Source organism: Otolemur garnettii, unplaced genomic scaffold (assembly GCF_000181295.1).
Source record: "Otolemur garnettii isolate 467f Iridium unplaced genomic scaffold, OtoGar3 scaffold00007, whole genome shotgun sequence".
NCBI classification, from domain to species: Eukaryota; Metazoa; Chordata; class Mammalia; order Primates; family Galagidae; genus Otolemur; species Otolemur garnettii.
Window position 1 is genome coordinate 20,581,438 of NW_003852402.1, and position 23,691 is coordinate 20,605,128.

The 23,691-nt window shown below is 37.0% G+C and overlaps 1 protein-coding gene across 3 annotated transcripts in view; it reads left to right on the top strand.

Moving 5' to 3' along the window:
- The window catches only part of UHRF1BP1L (UHRF1 binding protein 1 like), a 93,135-nt gene that overhangs the window by 51,584 nt on the left and 17,860 nt on the right, over window positions 1-23,691 (top strand). For all 3 annotated transcript variants that reach the window (XM_023509418.1, XM_012801280.2, XM_023509417.1), the window contains 10 exons: window positions 1,098-1,278; window positions 4,419-4,502; window positions 6,474-6,656; window positions 7,461-7,579; window positions 10,147-10,288; window positions 12,175-12,368; window positions 14,783-16,251; window positions 16,564-16,739; window positions 20,907-21,049; window positions 22,198-22,348. In XM_023509418.1, the coding sequence (XP_023365186.1) occupies window positions 1,098-1,278; window positions 4,419-4,502; window positions 6,474-6,656; window positions 7,461-7,579; window positions 10,147-10,288; window positions 12,175-12,368; window positions 14,783-16,251; window positions 16,564-16,739; window positions 20,907-21,049; window positions 22,198-22,348 (2,842 nt within the window). The remainder of the gene's footprint in view (window positions 1-1,097; window positions 1,279-4,418; window positions 4,503-6,473; window positions 6,657-7,460; window positions 7,580-10,146; window positions 10,289-12,174; window positions 12,369-14,782; window positions 16,252-16,563; window positions 16,740-20,906; window positions 21,050-22,197; window positions 22,349-23,691) is intronic.

Sequence of the window (23,691 nt, forward strand, 5' to 3'; positions counted from 1 at the left end):
GGTCCGGGCTGGGGATTCAAACCCGCCACCTTAGGTGTACGTGGCTGGCGCCTTAGCCGGTTGAGCTATAGGCGCCGAGCCCCGAGCCTGGTTCTTATGTTGACCACCTTCATATGTTTTCCAGTTGGTTACAGTCCCATAGGTGGCCAACTTGCAGAGGTTCTACTGTGTTTAGTTATTTACTGACTAACTTAGGATGGGATTTCTTAATTTATAGAACTGTGACATCGTTGGATTAATAGTCAAATTGTGTATAGTTTTGTAGTTTTTGTTGTTGTCTAGTTTACAAATTTTACTTTTTTGTTTTTTTGGTTTTTTTTGAGACAAGAGTCTGACTTGGTCACCCTTGGTAGTAGAATGCTGTGGTGTCTTAGCTCACAGCAACCTCAAACTCTTGGGTTCAAGTGATTCTCTTGCCTCAGCCTCCCAAGTAGCTGGGACTACAGGCACCTGCCACAACACCTGGCTACTTTTTTAGAGACAGGGTCTTGCTCTGGCTCAGGCTGATCTCGAACCTGTGAGCTCAGGCAATCCGCTAGTCTTGGCCTCCCAGGTGCTGGGATTATAGGTGTGAACAACCTCAGCCCTCAAATTTTAGTTTTGTTCTTACATAATTCAGAAAATCTTTAGGGGAACTGAATTATTGATGACAGAAGAAAATGTATCATGCTTATTATTTCTGAATGTATTTTCTTAAGAAAGTACTGAAAATATTTTCTTGTTAAATATATTTAGGCTTTCTTATATATTTTTTAAGATAAAGTTCACTTTGTCACCCTCAGTAGAGTGCTATAGCATCATAGCTCACAGCAACCTCAAACTCTTGGGCTCGAGTGATTCTCTTGCCTCAGCCTCCCAAGTAGCTGGGACTCCAGGCACCTGCCACAAAGGCCTGCTTTTTTTTTTTTTTTTTTTTGAGACGGTATCTCACTCTTGCTCAGGCTGGTCTCGAACCTGTGAGCTCAGGCAATCCACCTGCCTCAGCCTCCCAAAGTGCTAGGATTAGAGGTGTGAGCTGCCGCACCTGGCCTAGGCTTTCTTATGTGAATTTCAAACATTTAATTTCTCAATGATAAGTCAGTATTAAATCTTTACAGAGCTCTACAGTAGTCCCATCTACCCAGCAAGTAAAGACACCACAGACTTCAAATGTTCCTGACCTCAGTGATGCAATTGTGAAACTATTCAGTGACTTTGATGTTAAAGAAACTTCCCATCATTTAGTGATTTCTCATCTAGATCTACACATATGTGATGACATTCATAATAAAGAAAAAGGTAATAAAATTTGCTTATTTCAAAGAATTTTGGTTTTTCTAGAATTAACTACAAAACTGGATTTATTTTATATTGTGTAATACCCACATTTGTACTTGAACATAGTCCTAATTTTATTTGTGGATATATAGATAAAAGGAATAATATTTTTTTATTTATTTTTTATTTTATTTTATTTTATTTATTTTTGAGACAGGGCCTCAAGCTGTCCCCCTAGGTAGAGTGCTGTGGCATCTCCTGCCTCAGCCTCCCAAGTAGCTGGGACCACAGGCGCCCACCACAACACCTGGCTATTTTTTGGTTGCAGCCGGCATTGTTGTTTGGCAGGCCCAGGCTGGATTTGAACCCGCCACCTTAGGTGTATGTGGCTGGTGCCTTAGCCACTTGAGCCACAGGTGCCGAGCCTAAAAGGAATAATTCAAAGCATTATATATTGACATGAAACTTTATTTTGCTTTTGCTGAATTAATCGGTAACTGTCACTGCTAGCAATAAGATTAGTTTTCAAAAAATCAAAGATTGAATAATACTTTCTTGGAGGATGATGAAACATTAGACTTCCCTTTGGATTAACATTTTTGTAATTATTCATGAATTATAGCCCATACTCCATTCATAATCATTTGCACATGTGTTGGTAGCACCATCATTTATCTGCAAATTTAGGGATCCCATGGTTATAAATGTAATTTATGTGGCTGTTTAATATCTTTTGTGTCTCCTTCTCCCCCTCCTCCCAAAATTAGGTTAGGAAGCCAAATTCTAGTTAGGAGCTTTTTCTTTCCTTTTAGCTTTTCTTCCTCTTATTTTTCCATATTTAGTAAACATAACAGGATAAGCACAAGCTGCTCTTGGTCACTTTGAAAATCTTGGTGCTGGACATTTCTTTATCTACTCTAGAGCATATCTCTAGACCACAGATACAGAGTAGGGGTGCTTTGGCTTGTAGGCCTACCTAAAAGACAATGTTTCTGAAACTTTGAGCATCAGAATCAAATTGAAGATCTTTCAAAAATAGTTATCTGACCTTTGCACCTCTGAGCTAAATCAGAATCTGTAACTATGAAAATTGTTGCTTTGAATTTTTAAAGCTGAGCAAGCGAATCTTGAGACCCCGGATACTTAGTAGTAGAAGTTACCCTTTCTTTATTAGACCTTTGAGGATGGAGGGCAAAGGTGAGGAAGATTTGAAGTTTGTAGAGGGATGTTTTGTCCTTTCTGTTCACCACCTTTGTATCATTTGGCTTGGAGTTGACATCTTATATTTTAGTGGTTTGAAAGGAAAATTTGAAAACATTGCAATAAATTAAAATAACAAAATGAGGTAGTTAGGATTGAATCATAAGCATGAAAATGGAGAAGATATTTTCTAAGCTCTGATATTCCTCACTATTAATTCCTTCACTGATTTAGGTGAATTAATTTAAGGGAGAAAACCTTTACACTAAATATCTCTCTCATAGTACAGATTGTACTCACTTCTTTACTGTTGTGAAATCCAGAAGTTTCTGAATTATTTCATAAGTTTGTAAAAAACTCATTTCTTGTCAAACCTGATCCAAGCGAAACATATTATTTTTAATACTTATTTTATCCACTTAGTTAAAGTTTTGTTTTGTTCTGCTTTTTGAGACAAAGTCTCACATCGTCACCCTTGGTAACGCTGGGTGGAGTCATAGCTCACAGCAACTTCAAACGCTTAGGCTCAGATGATTCTCTTGTCCCACCCCCAACGTAGCTGGGACTGCAGGTATCTGCCACAACGCCTGACTGTTTTTTCAGCCTGACTGTTTTTTCAGAGATGAGGTCTCACTTTTGCTCAGGGTGGTATTCAACTCCTGAGCTCAGACAATCCACCCACCTTGGCCTTCCAGAGTGCTAGGATTATAGGTATGAGCCACTGTGCATGGCCTTAACTTAGTATAAAGTTTTGTTGAAGAATTTCTTTCTTTTTTATTTTTTTTTGTTTTTTTTTGTTTTGAGACAGACTCTCACTGTGTTCCCTTTGGCTAACGTGCGTAGTTTCATAGCTCACAGCAACCTTAAACTCGTAGATTCAAGTGATTCTCCTGCCTTCAGCCTCCTGAGTAGCAGGGACCACAGTGTACACCACAGCGCTCTGCTAATTTTTTTTCTATTTTTGGTAGAGATAGGGTCTGATTCTTGTTCAGGCTGGTCAGCAATCCACCCACCTTGGCCTTCCAGAGTGCTACGATTACAGGTTTGAGCCACCATGCCCAGCCAAGAATTTCTGTTTTTATTACTTAGTGTTGTCTCAGACCTGCTGGAAGTATATGCCATATTACATTCATAGAATCTGAAGAATTCTGAATTCTGAAACATTTGGCTCCAAAAAGATTATGTATCAATACCAGAAATTATATTAGTAGAGATAAATTAGACTTAACAAAATAATATAGGGAGTATATACATAGTTATATATTAGTTTGCATTTTTCATAATTCTAATCTCTTTGCCTGTGCTATTGTAAAATTTGACTTTTTTATTGGGAGTTACACCAACTTGTGATTTCCTTTTTTGTTTTGTTTTGTTTTGTTTTTGAAACTGTCTCCTCTGCCTGGCTTGAGTACAGTGATGTCATCATAGCTCACTATACCCTCTAACTCCTAGGGTCAAATGGTCCTCCTGCCTCATCTTCTCGTGTAGCTAGAACCTCGGCCTATTTGCTTAGCCTGTTTGTGCTTCATTTCATTATCTAGAAAATGGGGAAAGCAATAATAGTACCTATCTCATGGGGTGGTTATGATGTCAAATGAGTAAAGTATCCCTAAAGTAGTGAAAACATTGCTTGGTGTATGTATAGTTAGGGGATTGTAAATATAAATGTTCTGCTTTTGTATCATAAGCAATAAAAGGGCAGGGATTCTGCTATTCTTGTACCCTAACTTTTTCTTCGACTGCCTGGGTTAGTACTGTTTACTGATCAGGCTCAGTAAATACTTTTTGGATTGACTTTCATTGGATTGAATTTTATTTCCTAAAATGTTTATTACCTATGATAAAAGAGAGGCAGTTATTATTACTTGGACCTTAAATATGATAAAGATTATTTATGGTAAATTTAATGTTTCTGATAATTTGCTTAATATTTCTTTCTCTTAATTTTGTTCTTTTCCCAGAGTCAAACAGACGTATTACTGGAGGGGCTATGCAGCTCTCTTTTACACAGCTAACTATAGATTATTATCCTTATCATAAAGCAGGTATGTATAATAATTTCTTTAAAAGATACAAACTTTGCTTTAAAGTGATATAACCAATTTATTTTGCTGTAATTTGTTGATGAAAAAAATGTTTATCATTTTTCTTGTGGCAGCATTTTTACCAAGACATAGAATTGCCATAGAATAATATATTTACATATTTTATCAAAGTTTTTATAGATTATTAGAAATGGACAGTTTTCTAAATAGCAGATTAGAAATGTAAAAAATTCAAGATACAGAGGACATATTTTTGTACTATTTTATTGTGACAAGTTATTAATTGGTTTTGAATTTATAAGTAATAGACTTATAACATATATATGTATGTATGTACATATATACATATAAAATAAATCAGAAAAGAGTATAAAGCAAAGGATAACAGGGTTAATTGGGTGGTAGGATTCCAGATTTCATGGGCTTTTAATAGTCTGCTATTGGTTAAGTTCTTTTCTCTGACATTATAAAAAGATAAAAATATATATGATTACTTATGGCCAAATTAATCTCACCTTGTAGTCATCTTTGCCTTTGGAGAGTATGTAGCATTTTTGTTTTTGTAATTCATAGAAATAAAAAAAAAATCAAACAAAACCTATCATGAATTTTCAAGGACTTTTAAACAGTGGTGAAGTTTTTCTGTTCACACATTTATGCCAGCTAATGTTTGTTATTTTTGTGTTGGTATAAAACAGAATTTAAGGTTGTATGATTTGCTTTGTTTTTCTTTTGAAGGAAAGAATATCTTTCTGAATTATAAGCTTCTTTTTTTTTTTTTTTTTTTTTTTTTGAGATGGAGCCTCAAGCTATCCCCCTGGGTACAGTGCCATGGCATCACGCTCATAGCAACCTCCAACTCCTGGGTTCAAGCGAGTCTCCTGCCTCCGCCTCCCAAGTAGCTGGGACTACAGGCGCCCGCCACAACGCCTGGCCACTTTTTGGTTGCAGCCATCATTGTTGTTTGGCGGGCCCGGGCTGGGGATTCGAACCCGCCACCTTAGGTATATGTGGCTGGCGCCTTAGCCACTTGAGCCATAGGCGCCAAGCCGAATTATAAGCTTCTTACATATACTATTTAAATTGCTTTAATTGTAGAAACTTCATATTTTGGGAGACACAACTTTCAGTCATAAAGTATATATTTTTTCCTAACCCTTTTGTATATGTATTATTATACTTTTTAAAGTTTTTACAGAAAAACTTAATACTCTAGATTTTGCATTTTCCCAAAAACTTACTTAATGACTAATGTTTGACTCTTAAGTTTTACTGGTTTTTTTTTTTGTCAATCTCATGCAGTTTTCCTGGGGTTGAGTGCTGTGATGTCATAGTTCACAACAACTTCAAACTCTTGGGCTCAAGCAATCCTGATCCAAAATAGGTGACAGTTTTTAAATATTTAAGAAACCAGTAGGCTGGGCACAGTGGCTCACACCTGTAATCTTAGCACTTTGGGAGGCTGAGGCTGGTGGATTGCTTGAGCTCAGGAAGAGACCCACCTGAGTAAAGTGAGACCCCTTCTCTATAAATACAAAAATCCAATTGGGCATTATAGTAGGTGCCTATAGTCCCAGCTACACAGGAAGCTGAGACAAGAGGATCACTTGAGGCACTTAGAAAAAAAACTTTTTCCATAATTATTTTCTGGGATTCTGTCCAGTGGAGGTTTTCCAGAAAATTGAGCATCCATTGAGATGTGACCAGTTATAATGCTTTGAACTGAACCTGAGTATTTTCCCTCCCCCCCCCCAAAAATGGGTTTTAGATAGAAACCCCTCCAGATCATTTACTTTTGACACTCTTCGTCTATTCTAAATATTTTACTAGTATTTCAGAGTAAAGGTTGTAAATCTTTCGGACAGTAAAGACTCCTTGGAGAATATAACTAAATCTCATTGGAAGCATTCTTATAGTGGAATAAATGAAAGTCATGCATTCTTCAGTAAAATACCTTTATTCATTTCACAGGAGATAGTTGTAATCATTGGATGTATTTTAGTGATGCAACGAAAACAAAAAATGGATGGGCCAACGAGTTGTTACATGAATTTGAGTACAACGTTGAAATGCTTAAACAGGCTGTCAAGGATCATAATGTTGGTTCACCGCCTACCTCCCCAACACATGCCTCTCCCCAGCACACACAAACAGGTATTTTACCTACAATAACATTATGGCTTTCCCCATATGAATGATGTATGTGCATGTGTGTGTGCTTATGTGTACATGTGATCATAATATTCTCTGTAAATAAGTGTCATTTTTAATTAATGTCTGAAAATCCTATACTTTTCATTTAGACCAACATAGGTTAGTGAACCAAAGTACTTTTATAATTAATATAACCAGTCATAATACCTAGGTAGACTTTTTCATTTTCTTACATGGCTAGATCTTTTATTTACTTTTTATTATTGAGTGGTAACTATGCATATTTATGAGGTGCTGTGTGATATTTTGATACATGTATATAATTTATAATAATTAAATTAGGATAGTTAGCATTATCATCACCCCAAATATTAATCATTTCTTTGTGTTGGGAACAAAGTCTACTCTTCTAACTTTAGAAGTATTTAACAAATTATTGTCAATTAAGTCACCCTGTGGTGCTATAAAGCACTAGAACTTACCCCTCCTGTCCAGCTGTATTTTCGTATCTGTTAATCAGTATTGCCCCCCTTCCTTGCCTCTGTAATTACTATTCTGCTCTCTATTTCTATGTAGATCTTTCATTTTTAACAAGAAGTACAGTTAGCTTTTTTTGTAGGAAATGATTTAAATGTGATATAAAAACGATTCCTTTTTAAAGGATAGTAACTTAGATTCAGTATCACTTTATAAAGTATCTCCACAAATATCTTCTTTAAGAAATTAGTATTTATAAGTATTTCTAGTAGGTGTTTGTTAAAAATAATTTTGCAATGAACTGAAAGAGGTTTTTGTTTATCCCAGAGAAGGAGCCCCCTCTGAAAGGGTCGTCCAGAACACCTTCAGTATTATCTGAGCAGTCAAAAGCTAGGCTAATGTCTAGTTCAGTTGTGGTGAGGCTTGCAGATTTCAATATTTACCAGGTATGTGTAAATATTTATTTTTTAAATTAAACACTTTCAGTGTCTCATATAAGCAACTGTAATAACTAATGCGCCCTGCTTTGGTTTTTTGAGATAGGACCAGATTTTGCTCCCCTCCCCTAACTATTTGGCTGTTTTGATTATCACAGCTGGAAGGGCATGCAGCTGACATCTAGAGAAGAGAAGCTGGTGGGGGTGCTGAGCATCCTGCTGCATCAGCTCCCCACAAGGGAAGCAGCAGTGCCCGCTTTGAGAGACCCTGCTTTAACAGTTACTTTCTGAGTGGGCATTTGCTCCTTTTATTGCATTCGATTATATATATATAATCATATGTTGCTTAAAGGTAGGGATATGATTTCATCATCATATGAACATCATAGAGTATACTTACCCAAACCTAGATGGCATAGTCTACTGCACTCCTAGGCTATCTGGTATCACCTCTTGCTCTAGACTGCAAATTTGTACAGCATGCTACTGTACTGAATAATGTAGTAACTATAACACTTGTAAATACTTGTGTATTTCAACATTTCTAAACATAGAAAAAGTACAATAACTATCATGTAAAAGCTCCATTATAATCTTCTGGGACCATCTCTTAGAAGTGGTCCATGATTGACTGAAATGGTATGCAGTGTGTGACTGTGCACTGCAGCTTTTTAAAAGAGACTTCAAATTTTAAGATTTAAATATACATTCATGTGGAAATGAGGAAGGGGGATCACCTATAATCCCAAATGTTTAAGAGTAAAATATGGTAAAGAACCCCATACACATAAACACACCCAAAATAAACACAAATAATTAAAAGAAAATAAAATAGTATGTTCTTCTCAGTTTTGATATCTTTTTAACTATTAATGAAAAAAAGCAATAAACTATTAGTTATAGAAATAAATTGGCACTTTGAATTGAAAAGGATTTTTTTCTACAGATACTGTAAAGAACTAAATTTATAATGACTATACAAATAATCAAAAGGTTTGATTAGGCTCTTGGTATAAGAAGAAACATGCATAGAAAAATATTCCACTTCATATGAGAAATACATATATTGAATGAATGAAAAAGGATACATCCCCAGGCAGCGCCTGTGGCTCAAAGGGGTAGGGCATCGGCCCCATATGCGGGAAGTGCTAGGTTCAAGCCCAGGCCCAGCCCCAGCCAAAAACTACAAAAAAAAAGAAAAGAAAAAGGATACATCCCTGGGCCTACTAAACAAATATAAATGCATACAGCTGATAAAGCCTTATTGATGGAACTTTGGGGACATCTGCATATGTGTTCTTTTTTTTTTTTTTTTTTGAGACAGAGCTTCAAGCTATCCCCCTGGGCAGAGTGCGTGGCATCACGGTTCACAGCAACCTCCAGCTCCTGGGCTCAAGCGAGTCTTCTGCCTCAGCCTCCCAAGTAGCTGGGACCACAGGCGCCCACCACAACGCCCGGCTATTTTTTGGTTGCAGCTGTGGTTGTTTGGTGGGCCTGGGCTGGATTCAAACCTGCCACCTTAGGTGTATGTGGCTGGCGCTTTAGCCACTTGAGCCACAGGTTCCGAGCCCATATGTGTTCTTAATGTAATCATAAAACATAAAGCTGTTTTGGGGGGAGAGAGAAAAATGAATAAGAAAATTAAAGCTAATACTCTTTTTAAAAGAATAAGGGATCATACTATTTGACAAAAGTGTTTACAGATAGGTTATTTTTTATTTAGTTATTTTTTATTGTGCTAAGATATAAAAGAACCTATCATTATAATCATTTTTAAACATACAATCCATTGGCATTAAGTATGTTCACATTGTTAGCCAATTCCACAATTCATCTCTAGAATTTTTTCATTATCCCAAACTGAAATTATATATAGTTCTATTAATTTTCATAATAGTAAAATTCTAGTTAAGAATTATTATAATGAACATCCTGGGGAAACATTCTAGTCTTCAGGATTTTGTCTTTTTCTTTGTTCTGACTTCCATTTACATATTCATAATATGTGATAGAATATCATCATCATGGCCTAGGTACAGTGACTCATGCCTATAATCTCAGCACTCTGGGAGCCAAAGGTGGAGGATTGCTTGAGGCCAGGAGTTTTGAGATCAGTCTGGGCAACAGAGCTAGACCTCATCCTACAACAAATAGATAGTCAGGCATGGTGGTGCATACTTGTAGTCCAGTTACTCAGGAGGCTGAGGCAGGAGGATCTCTTTTCTCTTTCATGCAAGAGTTCAAAGATATAATGAAAGCTATTGATTGTGCCACCAAACTCCAGAATGGGCAGCAGAGCCAAAAGAAGAAGAAAGAAATTGTGGAGGGGTTTTGTATTTATCTACAACTTCAAAGAAAAAGAATATCATTATTTTCCCATCTGTTACTTTAAGGCTCAGAATAATAACTTTGCAAGCATTGTTGTGACATATTAATCTTGTAATTGAAAAAGATACAAAAGTTAAAGAGTTTTCTGAAGAATTGGTGGGTATTTAAAAGCAGTTTAATGTGAAGTTAAATATACAATGAGTTTACTGGCTTTATTCAGTGTGACTTCAATAAACTTATTTTTTCAGGTTTCTACAGCAGAACAATGTCGTTCTTCCCCCAAAAGTATGATTTCTTGCAATAAAAAAACCCTTTTTCTGCCACAAGAAATGTCAGCTGTCTATATAGAATTCACAGAATATTACTATCCAGATGGAAAGGATTTTCCAAGTGAGAGTTTCTTCTTTTATTATTTGTTCATTATTTGAAAAACATAGTGTTTGTGTTTTCTTGCTGAGTTTTTGAGTTTGGCAGATGTGAAAAAAAAATTGCGTTGTTCTTTATTCTTGTAATCCCTGTGTGTAGTGCATAACTGTAGTCTGAGAATTTTACATGTTGTCGTTGTTTGTTCACATGTCCTTCTTGTTTCCTGGCATCTCTGGCAGGAATCGTGTAGTGTTCATGGTTCATTTTATCCCTGAGATTCAACTCCTTTTGTGCTTAGTTGCTGTTTGTTAAATGGAAGAATTAGGTTAATTAGCTTATTTATAGAATAAGGTCTTTTTTCCTCCTTTAGTAAAACTCTATTTATATTTTAGCTGTGAAATGGTATTCATGTTTGGGAGGACACACAATTTAGTCTGTGATAGTAGTTACAGTATTGTTAGCCCTGTTCAGGATGCATGTGTTTCTTTTACATATTTAATTTGCATCTTCCCCCTTTCCTTTAATGCCATGAGCATACTTGAGGTTTCTACCAGCTCATTTAAATATGTTTAATAGCTGCCTAGTAATCTATTTTATAGATAGAACCTAGTTGGAATCTGCATAAAGACGTGTTGCTTAGTGTACTTGGTTCCTTTTAGTGTTCTTCCTTTCTGTCCTAGCTCAGGGACAGCACTTGCTCTCTGGTCTTTTCTGTGGCTGCCGTCATCTCTCCATCTGTACACTGAGATCTCCTTTCTCCTTTCCCTCCCAGAGTGTGATGCAGTCTCCTCGGCACTCCACTTCCTTTCTTTCCCCAAGATAGCCACTTCCTCATCACAAGTGCATGTCTCTGATAGACTTGAATTGCAATTTTTCTGTTTTTCTGTCTGTTTCATATAATTAATGACAGACTTTTAAAGAATGGGACTATACTGTATTGTTTTTTATTCTTTGTGCTTAGCATAGATGCAGAGAATTGTGTAGTTGACATTCAGTGAAGCTTTGCTAAGGGAAAGTGAATGAATAAATGAATAACCTAAGAAAAAAGCACATCTAGGACATTGTTACCATGTCATCTCTCTACGGATATTCCACACTTTGGATTTATTTTTCTTAATTTAGTTTAGAAGTTCTAGATACCCGTACTTTTACCCTTGGTAGAACTGTGTCTCAATTTTTAGAATAAAAGATCTTTGCCAAGGTGCTCTGAAAACAAAATGGCTTTTATGATAGAAATATATGTGGATTTCAGGAAGTGATATACTCTCTGATTGTAAATATTAGTTTATTTTGTGAAAACTATAAAATAGAGCATATTTATTGTATTATGCAAGAGATATTTGTGGTTTTAGTTTGCACCAAGCATTATTACAGGCCTTGATTAAAGTAGGGCATAAAACCATGCCTGGCCTCCCTCTCAAGGATCTGCCTGGCATATCATTTTCTGAAGATACTGACCATTAGACTTAGCTTTCTCATTTGAGAGGATTCAGGTTAAGATATAGATAGTAAAGTCTTATAAAAATATATGATTTTGATGGTGATTTTGATTTGATACTTCATCAGAAAGGTAATGTTTGAAGCAGTTTTCTTCTCAGGATAATCTTAAGAAATCCAAAGAAAGTACTTCCTGTTTATGCAATTAGCTTTAGATTAATTTATGTATTTAAAATATTCATATATTATATACCACATATTTTGAAATGTTTATAAAAATATGCATTTTTCAGCTAGTGAAGCATAGACAAAGTGTGTTTGCTGTTGTTCACATGTATCACTGTAATTTTGTAAATAACATCTCAAGTTTTTTGTTAAGAAAAAAGAATAATACTTAAAATGTTTCTTTTTCCTGTTCTTCAGGAAGATTTAGTCCTATTTAATTAAAATCTGAAAAACTTTTGTCTTTGCAGTTCCATCTTCCAACCTGTATAGCCAGCTGAATGCACTGCAATTTACTGTGGACGAAAGAAGTATTCTGTGGTTAAATCAGTTTCTATTGGATTTAAAACAAAGTCTTAATCAATTCATGACTGTGTACAAGTTGAATGAGAATTCAAAATCTGATGAGCATGTTGATGTTCGGGTTGATGGCTTAATGTTAAAGGTATCATACAAACAAGTAGCTCTGAGAACCAAACCATTTTCATGGAAGTAAAGTTGACAGCACTATAATCTCCAGGATTTAAGATGAGTGTTCAAATAAAAACCAGCTTTGTTGAAATCTTAATTTTGGTTTTGAAATTTCACACTTAATTTTGATTCTCAGTCATAGAAGGCTTAAGAGACTACCCCTCCCAGCCTGTCTGTGTGTTTCTTACGACTTCTGCCTTCTTTTTTTAATTTCCTTTTATTTTTTCTCCCTTTCATTCATTTGGAGATAAGCTATAGAAACAAAATTTAAATCAGTAATTCTTTTTTCTTTTCTTTTTTTGAGTAATTCTTTTTTCTATGTCTTACCAGAGCCAAGAAATTTTTTTAGGGAGCTTAAAGATGCAATAGAAGGTATCAACAACAGATTAGATCATGCAGAAGAAAGAATCTCAGAGGTAGAGGATAAAGCTTTTGAGATAACTCAGATAGTTAAAGAGACAGAAAAGAAGAGAGAGAATGTTCACAGAATTATGGGACTTTATGAAGCGCTCAAACATATGAGTTGTAGGTATCCCAGAAGAGGAAGAATGCCCCAGAGGAATGAAAGCCATTTTAGAGAATATTGTAAATGAAAATTCCCCAAATATTACCAATTTTTTTTTTTTTTTTAACACATAGCCCATGCCCTGTGGAAGGCCAGCCCTTCCACTCTTACTGGACCCCATTCCCTCTCAACTTCTTTTTTTTTTCAGGTGTTAATCTTTTATTTATTTTTATTATTTTTTGTTATTGTTGAGGGTTCATTGAAGTTATAGGAAAAAAAAGAGGCTCAGCGCCTGTGGCTCAAGTGGCTAAGGCACCAGCCACATACACCTAAGGTGGCAGGTTTGAATCCAGCCTGGGCCTGCCAAAACAACAATGATGGCTGCAACCAAAAAAAATAGCCGGGCGTTGTGGCAGGCGCCTGTGGTCCCAGCTACTTAGGAGGCTGAGGCAGGAGACTCGCTTGAGCCCAGGAGTTGGAGGTTGCTGTGAGCTGTGATGCCATGGCTGTCTCAAAAAAAAAAAAAAAGAAAAGAAAAGAGAAAAACTGAGGTAAGAGGATCGCTTGAGCCCAAGTTGGAGGTTGCTGTGAGCTATGATGGCACAGCACTCTACCCCAGGCAACTGCTTGAGACTCTGTCTCATAAAAAATAAATAAATAAAAATACATTTCTTTTCAGTGCTTGACACATTCTTCTTCTCCTCCTTTTGCTTCTTTCTCTTTTTTTCTTTTTGTGAGATAGAGTTTCACTTTATTGTTCAGGCTTGAGTGATGTGGCCTCAGTTTAGCTCACAACAACCTCAAATTCCTGGATCCAAGCCATCCTCCTGCCTCAGCCTCCTGAGTAGCTGGGATTACTGGGTACCTGCTACAATGCTAATTGTGGCTAATTTTTCAATGTTTTTCTTAGTGGAGATGAGGGTCTCCCTCTTGTTCAAGCTGATCATTCTTGTTCACTGTCAGACAAGAGCTCAAGTGATCCTTCCCACCTTGGCCTTGAGACTTTATTCTGTGTACCTAAGGCATAGTAAAAATTAGTATTGATTTAGTTCAATTTTGTTCTTTGTGATGTATTGTGTAATACATGTATATATATTATTCATATTTTTTCTTCCTTTTTTTTTTTTGAGACAGAGTCTTACTTTGTTGCACTCTATAGAGTGCTGTGGCATCATACATCACAGCAACCTCAGTCTCTTGGGCTGAAGTGATTCTCTTGCCTCAGTCTCCCAAGTAGCTAGGACTATAGGTACCTGCCACAAAGGCCAGCTATTTTTAGAGGCAGGGTCTTGCTGTTGCTCAGGCTGGTCTCAAACCTGTGAGCTCCCAGCAAATCCGCCCACCTCGGCCACCCAGAGTGCCAGGATTATAGGTGTGAGCCACCATGCCAGACCTCATATTTTCTTTTTTAAAAAGATTGTTCTGTGCACTTTGGGAGGCCAAAGCAGGTGGATTTCCTGAGCTCACAAGTTCAGCCAGCCTAAGTTAGTGAGCCCATACCTTTAAAAATGGCTGGGCATTGTGGCAGGTGCCTATAGTCCCAGCTACTCAGGAGGCTGAGGCAAGAAAATTGCTTGAGCCCAGGAGTCTGAGGTTGCTGTGAGCTATGATGCTACAGCACTCTACCCGGGACAACAAAGTGAGACTCTGGTCTCAAAAAAAGATTGTTCTCTTCTTAGTAGTCAGTCATTTAAGTGCCCTTTACTGAATTTAATGAAAATATTTGAGGGGAAGAGTTAGCATTTTATGTCTGAATAAGAAAGTAGTAGTTTAGAGAAATGTCAAGAAAAAGAATTAACTGAGCTAAGTCATGCTCATAATTATTTAATTTTTAAGATATGTGCATTTGCAAGTTAGACTAAATGAATTGTTTTCTGTTCTAGCTTGTTATTCCTTCTGAAATGAAATCAGAATGTCATGGAGATCAGCCACGTGCAATTTCTATTCAGAGTTCTGAAATGATTGCCACAAATACAAGGCACTGTCCAAACTGTCGACATTCTGATCTAGAAGCTTTGTTTCAAGACTTCAAAGATTGTGATTTTTTTAGTAAAACTTATACCAGCTTCCCCAAATCTCGTGACAATTTTAATCTTCTACACCCAATCTTCCAGAGACATGCTCATGAACAGGATACCAAAATGCATGAAGTTTATAAAGGAAATATCATTCCTAAATTGAATAAAAATACCCTTAAAACTTCTGCTGCCATGGATGTTTGGGCTGTGTACTTCTCTCAATTTTGGATAGATTACGAAGGCATGAAAAGTGGAAAAGAACGGCCAATAAACTTTGTAGACTCTTTCCCTCTTTCCATCTGGATTTGTCAACCAACAAGATACACAGAATCACAAAAAGAGCTCCAGACTTGTGATCAGGTATCTCTAAACACATCACAAAGTGAATCTAGTGATCTAGCTGGCCGGTTGAAACGAAAAAAGCTCTTGAAGGAGTATTATAGTACAGAGTCTGAACCCCTCACAAATGGTGGTCAGAATCCTTTAGCAGATACATTTTTAAGATTTTCTTCTTCATCTTCAGAAGCAGATATTCACGTCCTGGTTCATGTTCATAAACATGTCAGTTTGCAAATCAATCACTACCAGTATCTGCTCCTGCTTTTCCTCCACGATTCACTTGTTTTGCTTGCAGAGAACTTAAGGAACGACGTAGAAGCTGTAACTGGCAACCCTGCTAACCAAACATCCGTCTGCATTGGGTTTTTACTAAGAAGTGCAGAAGTGGCTCTTCTGCTACATCCAGTGGACCAGCCTAATAGGATCAAGTCTCCTGTTTCTGAAAGTGTGAGCCCAGTGGTTCCTGATTATTTGCCTACTAAAAATGGAGAAGTTTTGTCTTCAGAAAGAAAAGAAGTTAGTGATACAAACCGAATTAGAAGTGAAACTGTTAATCATATGTCAGACAACAGATCTATGAGTGTTGACCTTAGTCACGTCCCTTTAAAGGATCCTTTGCTTTTTAAATCAGCTAGTGATACAAATTTGCAAAAAGGCATTTCTTTTCTGGATTATTTATCAGACAAACATTTAGGGAAAATAAGTGAAGATGAAAGTAGTGGACTTGTTTACAAAAGTGGCTCAGGAGAAATTGGAGCAGGAGTAAGTGATAAGAAGAATTCATCGTCTAAAGATTCAAATATACCATCAGTTGGTAATGATGGTAATCAAAACATACTTCCCAGTAGTTTAACTAGTAAAGGGAATGAAGCCATAGAGTCAATCTTTAAAGCTGAAGATTTGCTTCCAGAAGCTGCTTTGGTCTCTGAGAACCTGGAAACCAGTAAAGAAGAGGCACCCACACTTAGGACACTCAAATCCCAGTCATCTCTAAGGTAAAATATAGTTTGAATTTTGGGGGGTTTGTTTGGAGGTGGGGGTTGTTTTGTAGAGTGTGCATGAGAATGTGTTTTGTTTTGGGACAGAGAACCTCTTGATAAAATATGGCATTGTTAAAAATAACACAAGGAAGAGTAGTTTTTTTTTTTTTTTTTGTCTGAGAAACTTTGAGCTCATGTGATTAAATATAATTTGGAAACTTGTGCATGCTATATACATTTATTAATTTTGTTAGAGGTGCTTCAAAGTTAAAATTGTTCCCTATCAACACAGTACTGTAGTTTTCTAATAATTGTGTTTGTTAACAGTGGAAAGCCTAAAGAACGTTGCCCACCCAACCAGGCTCCACCCTGCATTTCTTATAAGACCATGAAAAGAAGCTCCTCCCAAATCTCCCTGGATACCGTGTCACTTGACAGCATGATGTTGGAGGAAATGTTGTTAGAGAGTGATGGAAGTGATAGCCATGTATTTTTGGAAAAAGGTAAATCAATACAGTTTAAGGATTCCTGTTAGACACGCACACAAATCTTAAAAGAAAAATGATGTTTAAGTTTTTTAGTTGTGTTCAGTAATTGTTAATGAAATCCTACACAGACTGACTTACATGCACACACATGCACACACACATGCATGCACAGTACCTAACTTTCTAATGGTTGTTCCAAGGCTTCCCTTACCCGGGTAGTCCTTTGTTTTTATGGCTGACATCTAGCAGTTATTTGTATGCAGTCCTTTAGATCATAAAGCAGCAAACCTTAAGCCTACCAGCCTCTGTCACAGGGACTCCTATTTCTAGAAATTTGGCATGCTGATTCTCAACTTTATGGTTTTATGACTACATTTTTTCCAGACTGGAGCTATTGATTTACAAATCCAGGATTGTTTCACACAGTTTATGATGTATGAGGGAACTATATGATTCCCTCATTTCACTCAGAGGTAACGAATGCCCCGGTAAAGGGACTAGGAATGATGGAGAAGGTACTAGATGCATACACTTCAATAAGGTGTCGGCGGCTTTATGACCAGGAATAAAATCATGGGCTGTGGTCAGATAGCATAATAGTTGCCACAGACACAGAAACATAGACCAGTGAGAAATACAAAAATCTTTCTACTTGAAGGGCAATAAGCCTGTTGGTATAGCTGAAATAGCTTAGTTTAGACAATCAGTAATATAATAGTAAATACAGTAAGTTTATGACAAGTAATGATAAATATTATTAATGTAATTGCTACAATTGTAGTAGCTATGATGTCTTGCCAGGTGTTATTTTAGTCAGTTTTTGTGCTACTATGACAGAAGACGAGTGACTGTGTAATTTGTATAGAATAGAAAATTATTTCTCACAGTTCTGGAGAGAAGTTCAGACCTCATCAGATTGCCTGCGTCTCACATGGCAGAATGGAAAAGGGCAAAAGAAGCTCCTGGCAGCCTCTTTTATGTGCATGAGGGCCCTCATGCACATAAAAGGGGAGGAGCCCTTCTGCCTAACCCCTCTTACAGGCTCTACTTTTTGATGCTGTCACTTAGGCCACATGTGAATTTGGCCACATTCAAACATAGGTGCTGGAATAGTTTACTTATTTAATGTTAATTACAACCCTGTAATTACAATTATGCATTTCTACTGATATGTATAGTATTCCTGCACAGTAGCTAACATTTATTGAGTGTTTACTATGTGTTAGCACTATTCTGTGTGCTTTGTATGCATTTAATCCATACAAAAATTGCATTAGTAATGTACTGTTATCTTTGGAGAAAGGCTAAATGACTAACCTAAGGTAACACAGCTAGTAAGGGGCAATTATCATTTGAACCCAGATAGGGTGAGCTCTTCTGACACAAACATGCCTTCTTAAAACAATTCACCCCGCACAAAAAGGAAAAAAACCTCTCTACTAGATCACAGTTAACTCCAAAGTTCATGGACAATACTATTCAGTCTACCTTATGTGATAAAAAAATAACAATAATAATAAGCATTTGTTGAATACCCCTAGTCACTCTCTCAAGTACTGTAAAATACATTGATTTCTTTAGTGCTCAAAATAGACATATATAGTAGGTAGTTATGATTAAATCACTTTTATATAGGTGTAGAAACTGAGGCTTAGGGAAATCAGGTATCTTGTCCAAAGTTACGCAACCAGGAAGTAATATAGGTAGATTTGTCAAGTAGCCTAACTCAAGAGCCCAGTGATTTAACTAACCAATGTGTTATATTAGCTTCTAGACTTAGTAAATGATTACCATGTATAAACAAGAATTCTCAGTCCTAATCTGTTAAAGGTAATTCATAGCAGTCTCCTTTCCAGCTTTCAGTTAAATACAGAAGAGGAACTGATATATGTATGGGTTATAAAAGTCTGCCCCAGGTTTTCAGATAGCTCTAGTTGCCCCTTACCTCTTTTATGACTGATAATCCAGCCTTAACACATGTAGAGCATTGTCCTATGATCAAAATACTTCAAAAAACAATGTTCCTGTGGCAAATATCCCGACTTAATCTTAAAGCATCAGTGATTTTCTAATAATTTTTTTTTTTTTTTTTGAGACAGAGCCTCAAGCTGTCCCACTAGGTAGAGTGCTGTGGCATTACAGCTCACAGCAACCTCCAACTCCTGGGCTCAGGCGAGTCTTCTGCCTCCGCCTCCCAAGTAGCTGGGACCACAGGCGCCCACCAAGTTTTGGTTGCAGCCATCATTGTTGTTTGGTGGGCCCGGGCTAGATTTGAACCTCCCACCTTAGGTGTACATGGCTGGCACCTTAGCCACTTGAGCCACAGGTGCTGAGCCAATTTAATAATTAGTAAAAGTTGACAACCACTCAAATGTGGAAAACTTGGAAAATACAACTATAATTTGGAAAATAAAATTACCCAAAAGTTTCACATTCTAGGGTTATCAAGTATGCTTTATTGTTCTGAATTTGAATTTGTATAGGTACCCGTGGGTATTTGGATATTTGGGTATATATGGGTATTTGTTGTCATATTACATGTATGGTTTATAACCTACTTTGTATTACCTGTATTTCCTAATGTTATTTAATCTTTGGAATATTTTTAAGCCTATGTAAAGTTGTCATAAAGCATGTACTGTGACCTTGTAGTGATTTCCCTCATGTTAGATGTTATAAGGTTTTGGTTATAACCAAAATTTTTTTCTGCATTTCTAATTACTATCTCAGAATATTAAATATATATATATATATATATTCTTGAGACAGAGTCTCAAGCTGTTGCCCTGGGTAGAGTGCTGTGCCGTCACAGCTCATGGCAACCTCAAACTCTTGGGCTTAAGCATTTTTCTTGCCTCAGCCTCCCAAGTTGCTGGGACTACAGGTGCCCGCCACAACACCCGGCCATTTTTTGGTTGTAGTTGTCATTGTCGTTTGGCAGGCCTGGGCTGGATTCGAACCTGCCAGCTCTGGTATGTGCGGCTAGCGCCCCAGTCGCTTGAGCTACAGGGGCCAAGTCAGAATATTGAATATTTAACAATTAATATATATTTCTGTTCTCTTGAGCTGTTATTTATTTTATGTCAGAAGAATTAATTTTCCTAGGGAGAAAATTGTTTTAATTTAAAAGATCTATGTGAATACTCATTGTAAAAAAATCAGATAATATAGAAATGTCTAGAGTAAAAACTGAAGCTATCACTTTAGTATCACGTTTGCTCTGCCCTTTGATAGCATTTTTCACTGCAGAATTAACAACCATAAATTTGTGGTATACATATTTCCAGGCCTTTAGGTGTTTTTACATGAGTATGTGTGTGTCACATATATGCCAATGTATGCATGTTTGTATGCGTATTTATGAAGATATACACATACTCCTGAACACTCATACGTGAACACGTAACTAGACTACCAACTATTACTGGCCTCTGACTAGTCTTACCACATCTGTTCTGTCCATTTGCAGTTTGTTCTCTATTGCATAGACAAATTTCAGCTGGGTACAGTGGCTCACACCTGTAATTCTAGCACTCTGGGAGGCTGAGGTGGGTGGATCACCTGAGCTCACAAGTTTGAGACCAGCCTGAGCCAGAGTGAGACCTCATCTCTACAAATAGCCGGGCATTGTGACAGGCACCTGTAGTCCCAGCTACCGGAAGGCTGAAAGTATTTATCTGTGTTGAACACAAAGGTTTTTAAAAATTGGCTTTTAGCATACGTAGTTTGAGAAAAATTGAAGTACCACACACTGAGAAATTAAGGCAGCTGGATAAGGATGGAGAATATCACATTAATAATAGTGGTATTGACTTTGTGTGGAAGATTATTAGGAATTGCTGTAGGATATTGAAAAGAGAATGAAGTGGCCGGACTGGGACTATTAAACCAGTTAAACCAGCACTGCGGCTACATGGTGGAGAAAACAGGCTGTGTTCAGCAGTGGAAGGTTTTTATTTTTATATGGTTACTCCCAGGGCCTTAGTATAGCTAACATTTGATTGTGAGAAATTATTTTTCCTTATTTGTTTACTGATCACAATCTAATTTTTCTTGGTTTTTGTCTTCTAAAAAGGGCTATGCTTGAGAAAGAGTTGAAGGGTTCATTTTGGTTAAATACACATTGTCAAATCAGGTATAAAACTGGTTTTAATTTCTTACTTTCCTTTTGTACTATTTCAGGAAATAAAAAGAACTCAACTGCAAATTACCAGAGCTTAGCTGAGAGTGAGAATGCCAGTACAAGCCTACAGAATTATGGTGAAACCTCTCCAGATGCTATCAGTACAAATTCCGAGGGGGCTCAAGAAAATCATGATGACCTGGTAATCATTTCAGAGAGAGTCTATGAAGAGAAATTCCACCAATTTTATTTCATATTTGATATGTACCCTTTTTAAGACATTAATATATAAAATGAATTCTTAAGTGGTAGGTGATTCACTTTGTTCCTTCTATTCTTAAAAGTGCTTCCTTCTTAATGAATTGTTTTTCTCTACATTTTTCTTTTCTAAATTTGTTTTATTCAGCTCGGCGCCTGTAGCTCAAGCGGCTAAGGCACCAGCCACATACACCAGAGCTGGTGGTTCGAATCCAGCCTGGGCCTGCCAAACAACAATGACAACTACAACCAAAAAATAGCCGGGCATTGTGGTAGGCACCTGTAGTCCCAGTTGCTTGGGAGGCTGAGGCAAGAGAATCACTTGAGTGCAGGAGTTGGAAATTGCTGTGAGCTGTGATACCACAGCACTCTACCAAGGGCAGCAACTTAAGGTTCTGTCTCAATAAATAAATAAATAAATAAATAAATAAATTTGTTTTATTCATGTTAAGAAGGGGATATTCTGTCTTTTTTCTGCCTTGACTTTTATTTTTTGGCCTATATTTTTGTTCTTTTTAAATACACATTGAAAAAGTTTGATGACAAGGAAGGTGGTTAGTCCTCATATTGAGGGGCTTTCTACAAAGAAAACATGATACCGGTTTCTTTTATATCCTCCTGACTCAGTGAGATAAATAAATAAATATGCAGCACACATACACATATATATGTTTTTTTCTTTTCTTTTTTTTTTAAATTAGGGTCTCATTTTGTTGCTCAGGCTGATCTCAGACTCCTGGACTTACCTGATTCTTCTGCTCAGCCTCCCAAACTGCTGAGCCCCTGTGCCCAACCCTAAAATATTCTTATGAAAGACTTAAATAATACATTGTGTCCAGCTTTTAGTGAAAATCTTTTTACATGAAAATGTCATAATTTTTGTGACTTAAAATTTTTTTCCTGACTAAATGAAAAAGAAAACAAACTGAAGATTGTCACGTAATAATGTAACAATCTTTTTCTGTCACAAGTATAATTTTGGTTTGGTAGCTCAGAATTGTGTTTTTAGAAGTTAATAGTAGTTTCCTATATTCCTTCAATTTCACTTTCAACTACTTGGTATACTAATATTATTTATGCAATCATTAATAGATGTCAGTTGTGGTATTTAAAATTACTGGTGTTAATGGGGAAATTGACATCCGAGGGGAAGATACGGAAATCTGTCTTCAAGTGAATCAGGTGACACCAGACCAGTTGGGCAATATCAGCCTTCGGCATTACCTCTGTAATCGTCCAGTTGGTAAGATATTTTTTAAAAATTTTCACCCAAAATATTTTAATATGCTTTTAAGTTGTTTTATCTTTCATATGTAACTTAGCAGTCCTATCTTTGCCATAATTGAATTCAAGGAAAATTGCATTTATTTATAATAATAATAGTGGAAGAAATTTGTTCTTTTAGATCACCTTAAATTCCATAATATGTTTTTGATTAGTTGGTAAGCTCTGTTTTTTTCCCCCTAGTCTTTCTGTTCTTTCAGATAAAGGGTGTGAAATTGTTTTAGAATACCTTATGTGTACATATATAGGTTATATAGTAACTGCTAAGCCTTATTTTCCTGTCTTCAGTTGACTTTTTTAAGACGAACAAGAAGAAAGCCAAGGAAAAGGAAGGAAGGGGGGCGTACTCCATATAGGGAAATGAAAAAGAAAACTGCAGCAATAAATAGTGTAGCTTGAACATTTCAAGTAGCAGTAAGCCAGCCTAACAAGATAATGTTTGACTTGCAGTTTGCACATACTGCTGTCACTCTCATATGAACAGTTATATTGCAAAGTTGTTTTCAATTGTTTTGTTTGGTTATTTTCTTCATTGTGTGGATCTTAGGAAGACATGGGATAATAGTTCCATGGCATAAAGAATAGTAGGGAGGAGTGATTTTGAGTAGTAAAGATTTTGTTTTTATCCCTGTGCCAGAATTCTTTTTTATTTGAAATTCTCAGCTCCAAGAGAGAAAGAGAGATTGTAAATGTAGGTGATAGATAATGTAGGTAGGTAAAAGACAAGCTGGGCCAGGCTGAAGTGGGAGGAAGGCTTGAACCCAGGCTTTCCAGGCCAAAGCGCTTCATGCCCACTGGGTGTTTCCACTAAATTCAGCATCCATGTGGTGACCTCTTAGAAGCGGGAAACCCTCAGGATGCCTAAGCGAACTCGCCCACATCAGAAATGGAGCAGGCCAAAACTCCCATACTAATCACCTGTGGGATTGTGCCTGTGAATCACCAGAGCATGCCAGCCTGGGCAACAGTGTGAAACCTGTCTCTTAAAAATAAATAAATACTTAAAGGCACAATAAGTTGTTTGTTGCTAATTTCTCTTATTATTAAATTGACAAATGAATTCTAATTAAGAATTAGTTTTTCTCGGCTTGGCGCCTGTGGCTCAAGTGGCTAAGGTGCCAGCCACATACACCTAAGGTGGAATGTTCGAATCCAGCCCGGGCCAGCCAAACAACAATGATGGCTGCAACCAAAAAATGGCCAGGCGTTGTGGTGGGCACCTGTGGTCCCAGCTACTTGGGAGGCTGAGGCAGGAGACTCACTTGAGCCCAGGAGTTGGAGGTTGCTGTGAGCTGTGATGCT